Source organism: Pan paniscus, chromosome 3 (genome assembly GCF_029289425.2).
Source record: "Pan paniscus chromosome 3, NHGRI_mPanPan1-v2.0_pri, whole genome shotgun sequence".
Classification (NCBI taxonomy): domain Eukaryota; kingdom Metazoa; phylum Chordata; class Mammalia; order Primates; family Hominidae; genus Pan; species Pan paniscus.
In genome coordinates, this window is record NC_073252.2 from 166,634,557 (window position 1) to 166,653,823 (window position 19,267).

Sequence of the window (19,267 nt, forward strand, 5' to 3'; positions counted from 1 at the left end):
ATTAAGATGTTCAAATGTACAATCTTGAAAGACTAAAGAATGAATTTATAGCATGGGCACATTTTAAAAATATTTAAAGGGGACTATTTAAAAATAATCCAACTATACTGCAAAGATATGAAAGAAAGACCGAGAATGATTTAGTGAAGGCCACACAGAAAATTGGTGGCACAGTCACTTCTACCCGGGAAAGTACTAAGTAGCCCAGTGGCAGCAGATGCTAAAAAAGGGCTGTCGGTGATTTAAAAACAAAGCTATTTAGGCCATGTGTGGTGGCTCACACCTGTAATCCCAGCACTTGGGGAGGCCAAGGTGGGAGGACTGCTTGAGCCTGGGCAACATAGTAAGACCCTGTCTCTACTAAAAAAAATAAATAAATAAATTCCACTGGATGTGGTGGCACACACCAGTAGTTCCAGCTGCTCATGAGGCTGAGGCAGAAGGATCACTTGAGCCCAGGAGTTTGAGGCTGCAGTGAGCCAAGATGACACCACTTTACTCCAGCCTGGGTGACAGAGCAAGACCCTGTGTCATTCATGAACAAACACATAAGTAAATACCAAACTATTTTTAAGAATTCAAATCCAATTATTTTGGAAATGATTCTTTTTGTATTTATTTTTTTCTACCACAAACATTGTGTTCAAAAAGGAGAGTGGGACAGAACCATAAGTATGTAGGAACTTCCATACCATGAAATTCTATGGTAGTATTTATTGCCCTTATGTGATATATGTCTCTTGATTTTTCTCAGAAATTTGAATTAATACTATACTTGGAAAATGTGAAGTAAGAACCTTTATCAATTGGTTTCATCTTCCTGTTCACATTTTGGATATACAATATTTAGCTGTAAACACATGATGTTTGTTTAGTAGAGACCAACCATTCATTAGTTTCTCAATATAATGAATGCTAGTTGATGGTACTTACACTGAAGTAAGAAATTCTGGAAGCAAATTTCATTTCTTAGTCTCAAAGTCAGCTCTTCCAGGTTGCTTTGTACATTCTTATAGTTTTTCCAATAAATGTTTTTAAGTCTAGCATATGAGACATAACTACCTAACATTATATGCATGGAATGTGTTCAGGACATAGCCCGGCTGTCTCTATAGCTGTTTTGGGTGCCATTGCAATATCTGTATCTCAATAACAAAGAAATAGGGGATAGGAGGGGCAGACTTAGAGCCATAGTCTTGAGTGGAGCCCAAATCAGAAAGGTCCTCTGTGTCTGAGGAAGTCGCATTGCACATGGTAAATATAAGGTAAGTCGTGGTGCTTTGGTTAGAGACATGGTAATGTCATGGTCATGAGCCAGAGCTCCTCAGTTTAAATCCCGTCTCCACTTCTTTCCAGCTGCATAATCTTGGACAACTTACTATATATCTTTGTGCCTCAATTTCTTCATCTGTAAAATGGAGATAATAAAAGTGGCCTCTCTCCTCGGGTTTTTGTAAAAATTAAATGAGTTTAGATGGAAAAGTGCTTAAAATGGTGTTTGGTACATAGTAAGTGCTCTATAGCAGTTAGCTCTCATCACTAGATGTGGTGACGCTGTTGGTGCTGGCAGTAGTAGTAGCAATAGTCATGCTTGATGAAATTATTTGGAAAAGGCCTCCCCTGGTGGCTTTAAACACAGGAAATGGATGAATGGATACCCTTCTCAGGCCTCCAGGATATTTTGTTACTGTCTAAGGCCTTCTTTTAAGTTACAAACTTATGGAGTTGTATGTTTTAAGAGTCTTTTTAACCACTATACTTTTTATATGCACATAGCTAAAAACAGTCAAATAGTATAGAAGAGTATAAAATGCAAAAATAAAAGATGTCCCCCCTCCACCTCATTCTAGTCTTACTTTCCAGAGGTGAACACTTTAAACTATTTGTTTTTAGCCCTTCTGGTGGTTTCTTTCACAAGTTTATGAACAATATATGAATTCATCCATTTATTGATTCATCAACTTCCGACAGTGCTATTAGGTTAATTTTTGTATTGTTCGTACCAGCAAGATGTTCTTGTTGGGCCTTTGGTACCAACCAGCTGATAACAGCAATTTCTTGATCTCCCTGTGTCTCCATCTACATATCGTAAAATAAGGATATTGGACTTGTTGGTTTCCAAGGCCACTTTCTAAAAAGTGTTAAGAGACCATTTGAACTAATTTAAGTGAAGAGAAAAAAAAAAAAGAAAAAAAAATTCTGAGATAAAACTGGTCTGCAGGTTATCTGGATCCAGCGGCTATAATAGTATTCCAATTTTAACTGCGTCTCTCCCTTTTTCTTTTATATAAGGAATTGGCTGCTTTTTATGTACTGGCTTCCTTTTTGTAGACCCTTCCATGATGGCCAGGAACTCTAGGTGATTCTATCCTTTTAGACACATTTCCCTGCCATCTTCAGTATGAAAAGTCCCAGGGAAAGGCCCTGCTTGGCCTGGCCTGACCTGGATTATATACTTATCCTTGGATAATTTGCTGAAGCCATATACCAGTTGACTAGTCCTGGATCACATGCTTACCCTGCAACCAAGGGCAAGAGGATTGTGACTGGCAGACCCACAAGGAATAGGGTAGAAGCGTATCTGTAAAGGGAGGGAGGAGTGCTATTACCAGATGAAAGAATGGTAGAGAATAAAAACAGATGTCTGCCACACTTGGAGTTTCAGGAAATTGACTTTAAGAAGAAACTCATTCAATTCTCCACCTACTAGTGAGTCATTACTTGCTTGTATGAATGCTTACTGCCATGCATTCAACCATTGGCCTCATTCTCCTTCCAGAAATAAAGCATGACCTCCACCTACACATTCTTTAACTTAGTATCAGCCATAAGCGATTCCTGGCAGTACTTCACAACACTTGAAAAATGAATACAGACATCAGTGTGATGTTCCAGGCAGACATCAGTGCTTTAGCTTCTAGCCCCAACACAGGCACTCAATGTGGCCTTGTTAGAAACACTCTGTCCGGTCTTTTATGACTTGCTACACTACACAATGGACACACAAGGGAACTGTTTCCTCTCTCTGTATAGGGACCAACTTTGTTATCTCAGGATACAGTCTATGTTTTGAAAAAGTGGCTGTAGAACAGTGCAGGGATGGGAAGAATGGGTCCTATCAAAGAAAAGAACTGCCTAGAGATGACTGAAGTTCTCACCAAGTACTGAAAATATCCCCGAGGCACTTCTCTTCAAGGTAAACATAAACTTACTGCGTTTTTGACTGATAACCAAATAAAATGGAAAATGGGCACTGGTACAGGCTGCCACTGCCTGGAACATGATGGAGCGCCTCACAGATGCCAGATTAGGAGCTGCATTATCAGGTTCAGAAACGCTCTCATTCGGGTTTGGGAGTTTCACATTTTGGATACTAACAAGCCAGAAATATATAAGTACTGTTACTATAAGAGTTCTGATACATATATATCTCCTTTATTAGAAGATGCGTTTCCCTTTCCTGTATTCCACACAAAAGGATGCCTGGCAATCTTTTTACAGGTAGTAAGTGACATCTATGTGCAAAGCACTGTAATAATCAAGAAGATAGAACACATCTGGCTCTGGGCGATCTGGGCTGGTGTGTGAGATGATAATGCCACTGCCAAACTGACAGTGCCGTGCCAGCCTTGTGGGCTGGAGTAGTATGGAGGAGAGAGTAAGAACTGCTAGATGTTTCTAGGGAGGGCTTCAAGAAGAAATGGGCATTGAAATGGGGACAAAAGGATGAAGACAGTGGATGGAGAGAAATTGGTGGGGGTGGCCCTCCGAAAGAGGGCAGTGCATGAGAAGAGGCCAACAGGAAGGAAAACTCAAAATGGGTTTGGGGAACAATAAGAGTAACAAACTTAGAAGAATGAAAAGGTAGAGATACAGCAGCATTAGTTGGAGATAAGATTGTTAGGACTGTTTGAGGCCAAATTATGGGTATCTTAAATATCAGATATTATTTTAGGGAGACAAGTTAGATCAGGGTGAGAGGAGCTCTGTCTAGACATAAGTTTGAAGTGAAGTAGCACATTTATGTTACATGGAAGTGGATAATGGAATTCAGGACTGAGGGCTGGGTTAGAGAGATCAGGGAGTGAGAGTGATGCAGCTGACTGACTCCTTGTGCAAAGAGGAGCGTAAAGTTTAGATCTTGGTAAGGTACCCATATTTAGAGAGATGGAGAACCAGTGAAGGAAGTAAGGCACAGTCCCAGAAGTAGGAGAACAAGGAGAGTTGTTAGTGATGTCAAGGGAGAAGAGTGCTTCAAGAAAGATGGAGTGGGTGAGCCCACTGTCAGAGGCTGCAGAGATACCAAGAATGAAGGCAGAGAAAAGCCATGGGACTGCTGAGCATAGCACAACCCTATCTTCATATTTGAATGAAATGCCAAAGCCAAAACATCCAAAAGAGTTGTGGCAGAAAGAGGGGAAAGGGTTATTAACAGAACATTGGCCACTTACCACTGAAATAGTTTCCATGTTTCCTTTAAGGGAAAGCATTATAGCAGAACCACATCCAACTCTAGCCCCATGGAAATTATTTTGAGACACACAAAACCTAAAAGCTATTTTTGTCTTGATCTGGGTAGAATTTATCTATAGGTATATCTGTCTTAAGAAAAAAATGCAATTGACGTTAGCTAGTTAGTTGACAGAATATTCACAGAACAGATTATTCACAGAATATTCTTCCTTTTGTAAGATTTACCATGGAATTGTTTTTATCTGCCTCTCGAATGCCTTTAAAATCTTCTTCTGTTTTCCAAAAACTGATATATACGTTTTTCAAAAACAGTTGAAATAGGTGTGAAAACAGCATATGCATAAGGTTAATATATGCACACACACAAATAAGTACCATACTTGGACTTGTTTAGTTGTCCAAGTTTACCAGTTTCTTTGAAATCAGGTTCTTTATAATATTTAAATCTTACAGGGCTAAAGAGGACAGGTCATAAAATCTAAACGTTTATTAGGACCTTAAAGTTGAAAAACTACCCCAGAAAGGATAAATAAAATATCCAAAGTCATAAACAGAACGTGGCAGAGCAGGAGCCACACTATCTGAATGTTTCTCTACTGGGCTGACTCCATGTTTTTACTTGTAAATAACCTGCATGATAGTGGCTTTATTTCTAAGAATACTCTCTTAGGAAAATGCAACTGTGTGTTGCTGAATGCCGTAGAGCTTGATGGAACCGGGAGTTTTACATTGTATAGAAATCTAGGGATTTAACTTCAATTCAACAGATATTTATTGAGTGGCTTCCCTGTGAGTAAAGAGGAAGATACTGAAAATGGAGGGCTCAGTGAAGTGGGAGGATTGCTACTTTTTGTAAAGCCATTTGGGGAGTAGATAATGGTTATTTGTTTGGAAAGAGATGACACTCTGCCCTTAGTAGTAATCGACTCTTATAAATACTGACTGCATACCACTGTTTTGGATGTATTCAACCCAGCAAGCATAAGCTGTGATGGGACTGACACAAGGGATGGTACCAGCCATTGTGTAATGAATGAAAATGAAAAGTTGGGGAAACATTAACCATATGAAACCTTAAAATATGCCAAATTCGTCATTTCGTTGGAAGACAGAAAGTGAAATATCTGTCTGTCCTTTCTTCCCTAATTCTTCAAAATCTCAGAGAAATTTTATACTTAAGACCTTAAAGTTTCTCAACATCTGTCTCACAGGGAGCTTTTCCTTGGTATTTCAATTAGAAATGAGATCACTGATTTTGCTTCAAGCATTGAAAAAAAAAAAGGTTGAAAAACAGATTTTTCTTCAAAAATGTACTTTGTCTATGTTAAGAATTGAAACCAAACATTTTCTATTAGGAACAGTCGGTATTAATTCATTTTAATGTCCACTAAATTAGCATAGTTTTTATAAGAATCAACTAATATCTTCCTGCTGTTTTCACTGGCCTTTGCATCAGTAGAAATGAAAATCATTTTGGGCATTTAACTGTGATGCAGAGTCAACTCTTTTAGAAGCTGACTTCGGATTCCTCCCCCAAAAAGAGGCTGGGACTGAAGCGCCAGCATTCTGTGTTAGATTCCTCAGGCACATCACAACTGCAGGCACTGGCAAAGCCTGTCCCTTATCATATGCAATTTATGTCAGGCTACAAATCCTGCTCTTCTGGTGGGGCTATAAATTCTTTGGACCACATCCTGCAGCCCTCTCAGAGCCAAAGTGACCATTTACCCCACAGAGAGTTGGATCTCCACAGACCTCCTAGATGAGACATCTCTACATCTGGGAGCCAGCGGCAGGAGTCAACTTATGAGAAACAGTTCACATTGCTACTGACCCTTGAAGAGCACCATCTCCCCTACCTCCCATTCCTATTCTTCATGTTACATGAGAGACTCAGCCATCCTTTGATATTCCAGAGAAGTTCCCAGGAGGATTAGGAATTGGTCATCAGTTGCTCCTTCTCTCTCTCTCTATCGGTACATGGAATGACTTCAAATAGAGATCAACTTTATGCATTAAGACATACAAAGCTACTGTTTTTCTGTGGCAGAGCCAAATATGGCTCTTATTCTAAGTACAAAGGAAAAGTCTCTCTAAAAGAGACTCAAGTCATGTGCTGATTTCACTCAGGTCACTTCTCCCTTGAGCCCTCCTCCATAATTGTGTTCAGTTCTGGCTTTGTTTGGAAAGTCAGCACAATTTACAAAAGGTTCAGAATGCATTAAAGGTCAAAAAATAGGGCTTTGTAAAGAAACCTATGTCCTTTTGCAATACATTTTAAACTTATACATAATCCCAAGCAGTAATCAATTTTAATTTAATTCTAGCATTTTTTTGTTTATGGTACTTTGTAGAAAATCCAGATTTTTATCCCTGCCTTCTCCCCCAACCTTAGGGGAATTGTATTTGAATTATTTTTGCACTCACAACCTCCCATAAGCCCAGTGCAATACATTCTCATTTGTCTTTTATTAATCCTTACTGTGTAAATAAATGATCATTCTTAAGATTGGGATTTATATACCTTTTCCTAAGGGGCAATCATAAGTTAGTGCTAAACAAATCAAGTTGTTAGATATTGACCTTCATGCAGTGGACCTAGCTTCTGTGATATGAAGATATCAATTGAGCTCTGAGTAATAGAATTCTAAAAGACAATTGAAGCATTACTATAATAAAGTTATAGATGGAACTGAATCCGTACTACCTGAGTGGGAAGCCCTTGTAGGGGTTTTATTTTCTATTTTATACATTCCCAGAATTGATACATTGAAGTCTCATGCATATGATACTGAGCTAATCTTAGCCAGATGGGAATATATTGTGGAAACACCTACCAGCTTACCCCTAATTCACTTACCTACCTTCATTTGAAAATTCTTAAGATTTCCCAGTCCAATATGGGACCATCCTAGTATAGGAATGTCCTACTGAATATGCCTGATGAACCCAATGGGGTACAGAATTGCAGTAAGAAATTTATATCATTGTGGTCATTGACAGTGATGAGTCCACCATGTTTAGTGTTTGGCCAGGTGCTGTGAGGATGCCGAAAGTTACCCTCCTTACTTTTAAAGTGCTTATAAATATCAGGACCAGAGGAGCTTATGGTTCAGAGGGTGCAGTCTTGCAACTCTTCATACAATGGCTTCTGTCACACAATCAAATATTAAAGAAAGCATATAAACCAACAGCATATTTATTCATAGATCACAAATGTTTTTCAGCTTTGTGATCTCAAGAGTTTTTCTAGACAATTACGAATACCCCATCTTTATTACGAGCAGGGGATAAATTACTTGCAATCCAGATATTGCTCCAGAGAGACATACCAGGAATTTCCAATTTACATAAAAGTTGTTTTCCAGAAGTTTACTTTCACATCATTTATTTTAAACTTGGGTTGCAGTTTCCCAGAGAAAAAGTGATATGTAGTAATAATAGCCAACATTTTAACAAACCTTTTTTGTTTACTGAGCACTCCATAGAGAATGATGTGGCACCAGGCTTTCTAAGCCAGCCAGCCCTTCACATCCAGGTTCTGCCCTTGGACACATTACTTGACCTCACTAACTGATGGTGAATTTTTTAAATGGGGATAACCATCCCTGCCTCCTAGGGTTGGTGTGTGTCTCCAGTGCTAGACACGTGATAAGTGCCCTATGGCTTCGTGACGAGGAGAAGGCGGAGGAGCAGTGCTGAAACCAGCCATCTTAGCTGGTCTCATGACAGCCCCATCTCCAGTTCCCCATCTGCCCACCTGCCACTGCTGTTCCCCTGCCAGCCACTTGCAATGGACATAGGTGAAGAGAAACATCCCCTGCAATAAGTAAAACATTGTTCCTGTTTTAAAAGGTCTGGTTTGTAAAGTAACCAGAATTGACATGATTCTCTTCTGCTATGAAAGATAATTTATTGAGCTCATACTCTGAACCAGGCACTGTGCCCATTTAATTCTCACAATGACCCCACAAGCTAGTAGCCGGCTGAGCTGGGGTTCCAAGCCAGCTCGATCTAACTGTGACTCTAGCCCTTTTTGTCATGTACCATTCTGCCACTTGGGACAGTGTTTTTAGTGTGGTTAACTTTTTCTGAACTTGATTTAATCTAGTGGTAGGAGAGATGACTGAATTAGAAAATAAATTGGGTCATACACCTCTCCTTATCTCTGTCAAATCTAAATCTTTGCCCCATCCAACCATCTGTAAAATTATTCTTGTTGAAAGCTTTCTGCAAACCACTGGGGTAGAGGAGTTATTTTCTATAATGTATGAGGGGAATCTATTGAGTTAGCATGAAATCAAGTTTGAAGTCAGATATTCTTAAATATATTCTTAAATATGTATTTAAAACCTTAACTGATGATTCAGATCCTAAAGGCCCTGGATGTTACAGCTGCAGTAAGGTATAAAAGTGAATAAAGTCCTCAGAAGGAAAATATAGCCACAGATTTTTTTTTTTTTAAGTCACATTGAAGGTCAGGGTCCTTTTATGTGTTACATGCCTGAAGTAGTGTAAAGAGCAGGGACAGACACAGGTTCTAACCCGGCTCTGCAGGTAACTTGCTCTGTGGCCTTGAGTGTTACTTAAAACCAGTCTTCCCATGTGTAAGTGGACTGTGACAGGTCTAGACGGTCCCCTTTCCTTCAGTATCAAAACTTTTAGAATTGAAGGATGGGCAACAGTGGGGAATCGCTTAGATTTTTTGAATTAGGGGTATGGAGGAGAGAGGGGAAAAAAGAAGCTGGGAGAAATTTGATGGATTACTTGTGCAAGACCAAAGATTTAAACAAATGACACTCAAAGTACATTTGCAACTAGGGCTATCTAGAATGCTTAACTTGTCATACTATATGGAAATACATACTATTTGGAAATACATAGTATTTCCAAAAAGTTCAGTTTCATGTTTTCAGAGAAAAGACAGCAGAAAAAAAACGGAGAAACTAAAGAAGTAATGAATTTCTTATGACAAATAACTTCTAAGTAATTTCCAAAAGCTATAGGCAACCTTGCCTTTCTGGTACCTTTCATTCTTTCGGCCTTTTTATCTCTGTGAAAATCAACTTTTCTAAAAATAGCTTAATGAGGAAGAAGAAAATGGTAAAATTGTGCATTTCATCACATCACAGTCTAGATATGAAATCCATTTAACTCAAGTATTTAAAAGATTATCATTTGCACAGAAATAAAGTCAGACACTTTAAAATTCAAAATAAATGTTTTTGCGCTCCTTTTCCCCACCCCCTCCAGTCCCTGCATATTATATTCTTGATGCCTCACTGAACCACTTAAAAATGGGGAAGTCAAAACACTAGTAAAGTTCTTCACTACAGTATATACTAGCAGCCAAATCACTAGAATGCCCATTCATTTCTTGTGAAATGCTACGTTAATAATTTCTTAAACTGTCACTTCATACTAAAGTTAGCGCTTCCACAGCTTTAAGCCCACTTGGGTTAGCAAACATGATGGTTCTTTTTAATGCCCGAATGAATAAGCTGACCCATGGAGAAGTTGAGAACCAATATAGTCCTGGTCTGGGCTTTCCTGCCCTGGTTTCTTTGAATACTGGCTCTCAAGAGTCACTCCCTAATTCTGGGGCCAGGGAATCCTCACATCAGGTACAGAGCGTGATATGATGTCTGTAGCTACTTCAGCAGAGCCACCACACACAGCAATTTGCTGATGCCAGGCCAAGCCTAAAATACTTAAAACACAGCTGTGGCTTTGGCCATTGTGAGCCCAGGTGGGGACAGAGTAGGGGAGCAGCGCCTTTGAGGAGAGCCACACAGATGGCTTCTAATCCAGATGCAGAGGTCAGCTGAAGGGTGTGGAAGAGTGTTGATAAACATCCTGGGACTGGGATGCATGCTGCCCTAGTGAGGAAATGTAAGAGAGACAGCAAAGGCAGGGAGATGAAGCATTTGGGGACTCGGAATGGAGAGTGCTGGATAATGGATTTTAGAGCTAGTGGGTGGTTTTTATGAGTTCTATTCCTGGGCCAGTTCTAAATGCATGAATGCCAGAGCACATGTGCTGGACAGTCTACCCAAACCACACAGACATCTGGAACTTCAGGGCAGTGGTGAATCCCAGCAGTGACATGCCTACTTTTAAAACACTCAAGTTCAATAGGACCCCACAAAGTTCTTTGCTGTTCAAGTATTTGATGCTCTGTACATATTGAGAACATAGAACCATCTCCTCATTACACCTTTCAGTTCCCAAGAAAGTGTGTCTTTGTCTTCTCATGGACTTAAGTGTAATCACTTTACTGGATAATTATAGAAGGGAACAGAAGACACAGGACAGAGTTTAGAACTTGCTGATGTTCCCACAGCTCATGATACTTGAGAAAAGACCTAGATATTTTTTCACTTTTTATTGGCCACTTCAATTCTTTGTATTGCTGAGTCTCTGAAGGCTTGATTTTTGCCTATGGATAAGAAAGTTTTGGGGTCTGATTTTTAGTTTTAAAAGGTTTATTGTCTATTCATAGATACTTGTTTTATCTGCTTGTTACAGTGCCACCTTCTGTTGAAGTTTCTTTTGACAGTTATTGGTCCCTATGTTTACCTCATGTGAATAAAGGAAAACATCCTGGATGTACAGCAAAGTTTTTGAGTAAAAGAGTGAGATATTAGATCATTGCTAGCTGCTTACTCTTATTTCAGAAATAAAAATTTGAACTATCTCTTCTCAATGGTAAATATTTGGGGAATTAAATATACATCATTACAAAATGTTTGCTATTGTTTATTGGACACCTACCTGTTATAGAAGTCACTTGTTTACATGTGTTTGAAATAACATACAATATCAATGTGTATTAAGGTTTGTGTAAGAAATTCGCAATTCAGTTTACTACTAAAATTTTGCATGAAGACTTTCTTAGGGGACAAATGTAGAGATTAAAGTAAATTTTTTAAAAAATCCACCTGTGGTATTTATTGAATGTAGAGTTGACAGCACTGAAATAGGCAAATTGGACTAACCTAAATCTGCCAAATATAACTTCAACCAAGTGTTTTTTTGCTTTTAACTTTCTCATTTTGATAGAATTCTTTTACCAAAAATTGGCTACGAATGAGAGGACTGAGAATTGATGTCGAAACGTTTTTCTCTTAATATTTCTTGATCCGTTAAAAACAAAATATGGCTCCTGGAAGTCAGACAAAATTTCCATCAGGATTTGTAAACTGGTTGGGATCACCTTATGTGAAACTTAAACGAGAGTGAAATGGGCGAGCATACTTCACTGACTTAGCGCTTGGTCCAGAATGAACTGCTGGCCCCACACTTGGGGCTGCTAACGTGTGCCCGTTACCTGGGTGTTCTCTGCAGCTGGCCTAAGTGCCAAGCGATGCTCACAAGCTGAGCTCACTCCTGGAATACACGTTCCTGGCCGTTCCGTCTCTGAAGGTGTCACTTCTCTTTCTCCCCGCAGGGACCCTCTGAAGATCCAGCAACTCCAGAACCAAATCCGACTGGAGCAGGAGGCCGGCGCTCGCCAGCCTCCGCCAGCCCCGCGCAGCGCGCCGCCCTCGCCCCCCTTCCCGCCGCCGCCCGCCTTCCCCGAGCTCGCGGCCTGCACGCCGCCCGCGTCCCCGGAGCCCATGAGCGCGCTGGCCTCCCGCTCCGCCCCCGCCATGCAGTCCTCCGGCTCCTTCAACTACGCGCGCCCCAAGCAGTTCATCGCCGCGCAGAACCTCGGGCCCGCGTCGGGCCACGGCACGCCGGCCTCCAGCCCCAGCTCGTCCAGCCTCCCGTCGCCCATGTCCCCGACGCCGAGGCAGTTCGGCCGCGCCCCCGTGCCGCCCTTCGCGCAGCCCTTCGGCGCTGAGCCCGAGGCCCCGTGGGGCTCCTCCTCGCCGTCGCCCCCGCCCCCGCCGCCCCCGGTCTTCAGCCCCACGGCTGCCTTCCCGGTGCCCGACGTGTTCCCACTGCCGCCGCCACCACCGCCGCTCCCGAGCCCGGGGCAGGCGTCCCACTGCTCGTCGCCTGCCACCCGCTTCGGCCACAGCCAGACGCCCGCGGCCTTCCTCAGCGCTCTGCTGCCCTCGCAGCCGCCGCCGGCGGCCGTCAACGCCCTGGGGCTGCCCAAGGGTGTCACCCCCGCGTGAGTAACCGCCGCGGTCCTCCACTTCCCTGCCCCTCCGCCTCGGGTCGCCCTGGGACTCCCACATCTCCATACACGCGCTCCCATCAGCCTGCAACCCAGAGCGCCCCAGTAACATTTCACACATTTCTCTCCGTGCGATGTAAAAATTCTTAACGGCAATTTGACTCAGTGATTCTTGCGTAGCCCCTTAACATTATCAAAATCAGAACTTTTTCGTCTGAATTAATATGAGATTCTCATCAGGAACTATTCAAAATCTATGCAGTGCCCTCTCTTAATCATTATGACGGGGGGGAGCTTAGCTATCATTTATTGAGCACTGTGCTAAGCAACTCACATGTATTATTTCATTTGATACAACATTCCTAAGAGGTAGCATTGCCCCAGTTAAAGTACTGAGGAGTCTAGGAGTTAAATAAATTGCCCAGGGTCACATAGCCACTAAACCGAGACACGAATCCATGCTCTCACCACCAAACTATGTGTTTTATTATAATATTTCATGCCAGCATTACAATGGATGTGAAGGAGTTTGGTTATTAAGTATATACTTAGTGTTTTTGAAAAACCTTAATTAACAGATTTAAGAAATAAGCCTTTGTGTAAATCTAGTGATTGACTGGAAGGGGGCAAAAGCATGTAAATGTCTTTATGTTTTGATGTAGATAAATGGGGGTGTATGCAACCTAGTGGAGAAATTATGATGCCAGTTTTGTCCCTGGCCTGTGATCTCGAGATACATTACATGCCTCCTCTATCTCTTTCTGTTTGCAGGTGATCTAATATGTCTCTCTTTACATCACAGTGATGATGTGGTAGCCCTATGAGGTCTTTAAAATGGAAAATCTTTGAGGATAAGTAACACCTACAGAAGTACAGTAAAATCCTCAAAAAAATACAGTACAGGTGTTTGGCATGTTTGGTTGAAGAGTAAAATGAGTAAATGCTAGTACTTACTCATTTTACTGAAGATTTCAAAAATGAGGAAGTGCTCGCAAAGGTTAAGCCAGCACCCATATCTCAACTCTTCCTTCTGAAATCCTACTTCAGAGTTTGCCAGAAGCATACTATTGTTCAGAGAGAAAAAGAAGGAACTCTACTAAACAGTAAAAAGGAGAAGATCTTAGAATTCAAGTTATTTTCATTCATCTATAAAAGTGTTCCATTGCTAGGATACACTAATGCCACCTTAAAGGCAAGCATTGCTATGTCGGGCCTCGACAAAGGTGCACCAGGCAGCTTCAGTTAGCAATGCTTCTTTTGTTGGGCACTTCCTAAATGTTGATTACATTAATTTGAAATCTGGCTTCTTCTCAAATCCTTATTGGGCGAAACACAGTCCAATGAATATGTAAAGAAACAAGTCCAAAAAAGGAGCCAAATATAGTAATGATGTGATAATGGACTTCTGTTGAAAGTTGTCAGGCAACTTGTCTGAGGAGAACCTTTGTCCTTCTCCCTTGTTTTTTCTCTTTGAGCTTTTATTTAGCTGTTAGAAAAGGAAGTGTATTATCTTGGTACAAAGAAGCTGTTAGAGAGACCCAAAGAGCCAGAGTTTGTTGCATGACACTTTTTCATCCTCTCTCATTAAAAGGGTACCAAGTCTTGCTTCCCAGGAAGAGGAGTACTGTGTAAATAATCTGTTCTAATATTTCTCTTATAGAATTTGATCAAAGATTCGTTTTTCAAAGGTGGTGATGATTGTGCCATTTATCATTTTTAGTAGAAACAGCAGTTTGTGCTGATCAGTGACTTTGAAACCTTCTTAAGATAAGCAAGTTTTAATGGCTTACCTCAAGTAACAGGAGCACTTGCTTCTTGTCACCATCTATCACAGTGACTCATTTTATGGAGTCAAAATAGCTTATAATTGTTACCACAAGAGTCCAGTCGTTCCTGCCATTTCTTAAAAATTAATGGAGAAGTCGTGCCGATTTTGTGGTCATGGAAAACTGTACCCAAAGATAGTGAAGTGCTGTGACATCGAAGTGGCAATACCAGACTACAGATTTTTAGCTCCATGCCTGCTCAGTAAGCCATTATTATGTGGTTACCGTTTTGTCCTCAAGGAATTTTCCTGTTGCTAAATCACGCACACTTGAAGAATTCATTATTTTGGTTTGATAAATGTGTCTTTTGAAACATGTTTTTCCTCTGGCATACTATGGGATCTGTCATTTGCATTCTGAATTAAAAACAAAAATGTTACTATTTTTGTTTATCATAATATCCAAATAATTTGCCAAAGATTGAGTGTCCCTATCAGGGCTGCCATGACTTTGGCATCCTGGAACTTGCAGGAACTGCCAAGTTATCATAAGATGTATATATTCAGTTTCACTTATAAGTGTTATTTCTTTAGCTGGATGGTTTTGCCATATATATCAAGTACCAACAAATTGATTGATTATATGTAACGCAATGAAGTAGAAATTCATTAGGTTTTTTTCACTTGCCTTGTTTTACCAAAATCTTAAATATAAATTTCCAATATCTTAGTTTTCTTTTCTTTTCTTTTTTTTTCTGAGACAGTCTTGTTCTGTTGTCCAGGCTGGAATGCAGTGGTGCAATTGCAGCTCACTGCCACCTCCACCTCTGGGTTCCAACAATTCATGCCTCAGCCACCTAAATAGCTGGGATTACAGGTGTGAGCCATCACGCCCGTCTAGTTTTTGTATTTTTAGTAGAGATGGGGTTTCACCATGATGGCCAGGCTGGTTTCAAACTTCTGACCTCAGGTGATCCGCCTGCCTTGGCCTCTCAAAGTGCTGGGATTACAGGCCTGAGCCACTGTGTCCAGTCTCTCTTAGTTTGCTTAATCATACTTGTATACTTGCTGTTTTATTCTGTTTGTTTCACACTGTTCTTATTTTCATCTGTAGACAGGAAGGTTAGTAAGTACTAAGTTTCTAAACAGTCGGTGGAGATAAGGTTCTGTTTCTCATATGTTTGGGTAGCAGAGGTCAAAGCAGGGAACAAAGGTCACGGATGTCAGTGATAAACCACAAAGCCGAGGCAAAAGACAGTAAATTTGGGGAAGAAAGGCATTTGAGGAACTGTATGTATAGAAGTTCCCCAGACCGCAGTCAACCAACTGCATGCTGTTCTGTGAGCCGGAGAGAGGTTGACTGTGGTCTGGGGAACTTCTATACATACAGTTCCTCAAATGCCTTTCTTCCTTTATGCTACATCTTCCCCAAATTTACTGGGGGCACTGGCAAAATATTGCCCTGCACAAAGCTGTCGACAGATACAAATATTAAGTTGACAAACTCTTTTAGATGGAGGCAGTAAGGAGAGCATGCCTTAGAGAGAAATCTGTTTGCACTTTTATAAAATTAATGTATTCTAGTCCCCTCACTATTGCTGGTAAGTTGGTGTTACAGCCTCCATTGCTGTAACCATGTTTCTCCACATAGTAAATCAGCCCTAAGACATAGAAGAAACCCAGAAGATTTGGCAGTGCCGACAGGCATAGTGTGGCAGTTCTGCTCTGCTGGTCTCTGAGCGGCCATACTAAGTCTGAAGGGTGAATCAGATCAGACCCATCCCTGGAACCAGACTGGCACTGTTTCTTTTGCCATCTTCACATTCTTGGAATCTGTGCTCATAAGGGAGTGCCACATAGCCACAGTGCCACAATGTTGTATGCTCTTAACTACCTGTTTTATATAAGCAGGACTTTGGTTTGAAATGTTGCCCCATGTTTGTCACAAAGAAGAGCATGTGTCAATAAGAGCTTTTATACAGATGTATTAATGACAGCTTTTATTATATAGGCCCACAGCTCCTTACGGACATTATCTCATTGTCGCTCTCTTTCTCCCTGATAGGAAACGGGTAGGTGGGGACACTGTCATCATTGTTACTCAAGAGGTGATGGGATTTCCCAGGGTTCTGGAAGAAATGCCTGAGCAAGGAGAGAATAGCGTGACTTAGGTTCATCTCGAATAACTCTAATGTCTAACATTTCTTGATTAAAGAAAACTGTTGTAGAAGCAGCAAATCAGAATCCCCGAGTCAAGGAAAACTTTGTAACAAATTTAACTGTACTTTAAGATTCATGACACAGGGCATTTTCACCAGTTTTCAAGTCAAGACCGTGGTTAGATAGTAACCAGTGAAAAGGAATCCAACAGATACAAGCCGCAATGTACTTTGCAGACATCTCATCATACCTATCTTTCTCCTATTTTTCAGGAAACAGATAGTGGGGGGCTTTTCATTCTCTGACCTGAAGGGGTTGGAGGTGTTATTACTGGGCTCATTAGGGTCCAGTATCTTATCAAGTTGTATCCAATCCTGGGCAAGTATTTACCAACAAATTAGTAGGCAAGGCCTCCAGGATCTGCTGCGACTGGGTTATTCTGTTGAAATGTCTCTGCCCCTGGGGCAGCTCAAAATCAGACCTGTACGGCTGTGTACCAAGTTGTACAGAATGAATGAACAGAAGTAACCCGAAGCCAGCGGATCACGAGGTCAGGAGATCCAGATCACCCTGACCAACATGGTGAAGCACCATCTCTACTAAAATACAAAAAATTAGCCGGGCATGGTGGTGTGCGCCTGTAGTCCCAGCTACTCGGGAGGGCTGAGGCAGGGGAATCGCTTGAACACAGTGGGTGGAGGTTGCAGTGAGCTGAGATTGCGCCATTGCATTCCAGCCTGGTGACAGAGCAAAACTCTGTCTCAAAAAAAAAAAAAAAAAAAAAAAGTAACCCACGTGCCTTTGTCATTTTCTTTTTTAAAGAACCCAAAATATAATGTGAGGAGAATTTGATATTACAATAAAGTTATCTATTTTCCTTTAAATATGAGCTTAAGGTACCCATTTTTTGTACTTTAACAGCCTTTGCTTTACCATAAAATTCAGTAAAAGGAAAACAGAATTGATATACAAAAGCTCAGTTTGTATATCTTGGGCTCTTTTATATATTAATACATTACATTCTTGAATATAAGTGATATTTAAATGCCAACATGTTAATGAGTTTGCTCACTCTGAAATTTTGTGGAATTTAGTTACCATCAGATTTCACTGAATGTGAGAAGAGTAGAATAAGAGGACTTGTAATAGTTAAATTCTCTGGTTGATTCTGGTACCTTATCTCTCCAATCAATATTGTGCTCTGGAAATTTGAGTTTCTGAAATCTGCTCACAGAATTGACCTGCAATAGCATATCAAGGGAAGGATGCTTTCAAGATTATTCAGTAGCCAAAAAAAGAGACCTCTTGGGATTTGGTGGTGATTGAATCTGGAAAATTTTACCTTCCAGACGCTTGTGTATATGTTTAGATGTTTTTATCCCAACCACATGAATATTGTTTTTAAATGACAAATGACTTACTGTTAAAGCCAGAGTAAACAGATCAGTAATGTTTTTTGTACAGTTGGGCTGAGTGTGTATACAATGAAGTATTTAGTGCAGGAGGCCTGTTACAAATTGTTTATTGGTTAAGGTTTGCCTTTGAGTATGGATTTTTGTGAAGAGTTCTGGTTTTGGTAACTACTAACTTTGAATACTATTTTTTTTTTAATTGTGCAAACCATCAAAAAAAAAAGGAGATCATCTCTTTGTCACCACTCTTTTTATTTCCTAATGAGTTGCTACCCTTCATTTATCAAAAGAAGGTGCCACTTCAGGGAGCAGAACTACAACCATCTTACATTAAACTCTAACATAGCATTAGTTTTATAGGAAAACAAACTCAGTAGCCAAATTTTTGCCTCAAAACTTATAATTGCTTTTCTTTCCTCATGCCTCCCCTTTCAAAATACTCCACTTTTATTTGTAACTCTCACCTTGCATGCTACCCCTAAACCCTGTCCTCAACTTTTAATTTTGTAAAGTGTTTCTGAATTACGTTAGTCCAGTGAGATGCTCTGAAAAAGAGAAGAGGTTCCATATTAGAATAAGTGTGAGAAAACTGTATTCCATACCTCTTTCCTCAGGGTTCACAGTGCCCATCAGCTGGCCCTGCCAGGCTGGTTCTGGTCACAGGACCTCTGCACTGCCAAGCTCTCCCTGTAGGTCTCACATAGCCAGCCACTTCCTATGGTTTAGGCCACCACTGTAGAGTCACCTCCTCAGAAGTCTGATGGACCACACTGTCTGATACAGTCATCTACTCATACTTCTGTCCTTTCATTGCGTTTACCACCTCCTGATATGTCTTGCCTTCCATTCTTTTCTCTTATCTCTTTCTGCCATATCCACCATAAAAATACAATTTTTCTAACTATTGTGACCTAGTTCAACATTGTATTTCTAGCACCTAGAACAGAGTTGAACACTGAGAAGGCAATCAGTAAGGGTTATTTGCACATTCTTGTAAATTCTGGTCAAGAATTCTTGGCATCTTTTTAAACTCCTTCCCCTCTTCCATTCTGTTTATCTCAGCCAATCTTGTCTCTGTGACTTACTTCCATGCTGAATATTTTCTGTTTGCCACTTCAGATCCACTCTTACTACACCAGGCGCTGTTCTAAGTGTTTAGTACACATTAGTTCATGTAGTTTACCCAGTGATCGCATCAGATACAAGCTGTTAATACCCACATTTTACAAAGGAGGAAACTGAGACATATGGTCATTAGGTCACTAGCCCAAACCACACAGCTTTTAAGTGGTTAAAACAAAACAAACAAAAAAACAGGTTCTCACGTCT

General features: G+C 40.7%; 1 protein-coding gene across 3 annotated transcripts in view; it reads left to right on the top strand.

Moving 5' to 3' along the window:
- The window catches only part of PALLD (palladin, cytoskeletal associated protein), a 423,408-nt gene that overhangs the window by 360,864 nt on the left and 43,277 nt on the right, over nt 1-19,267 (top strand). For all 3 annotated transcript variants that reach the window (XM_063603981.1, XM_034959389.3, XM_034959390.3), the window contains one exon: nt 11,924-12,595. In XM_063603981.1, coding sequence (XP_063460051.1) covers nt 11,924-12,595 — 672 coding nt within the window. The remainder of the gene's footprint in view (nt 1-11,923; nt 12,596-19,267) is intronic.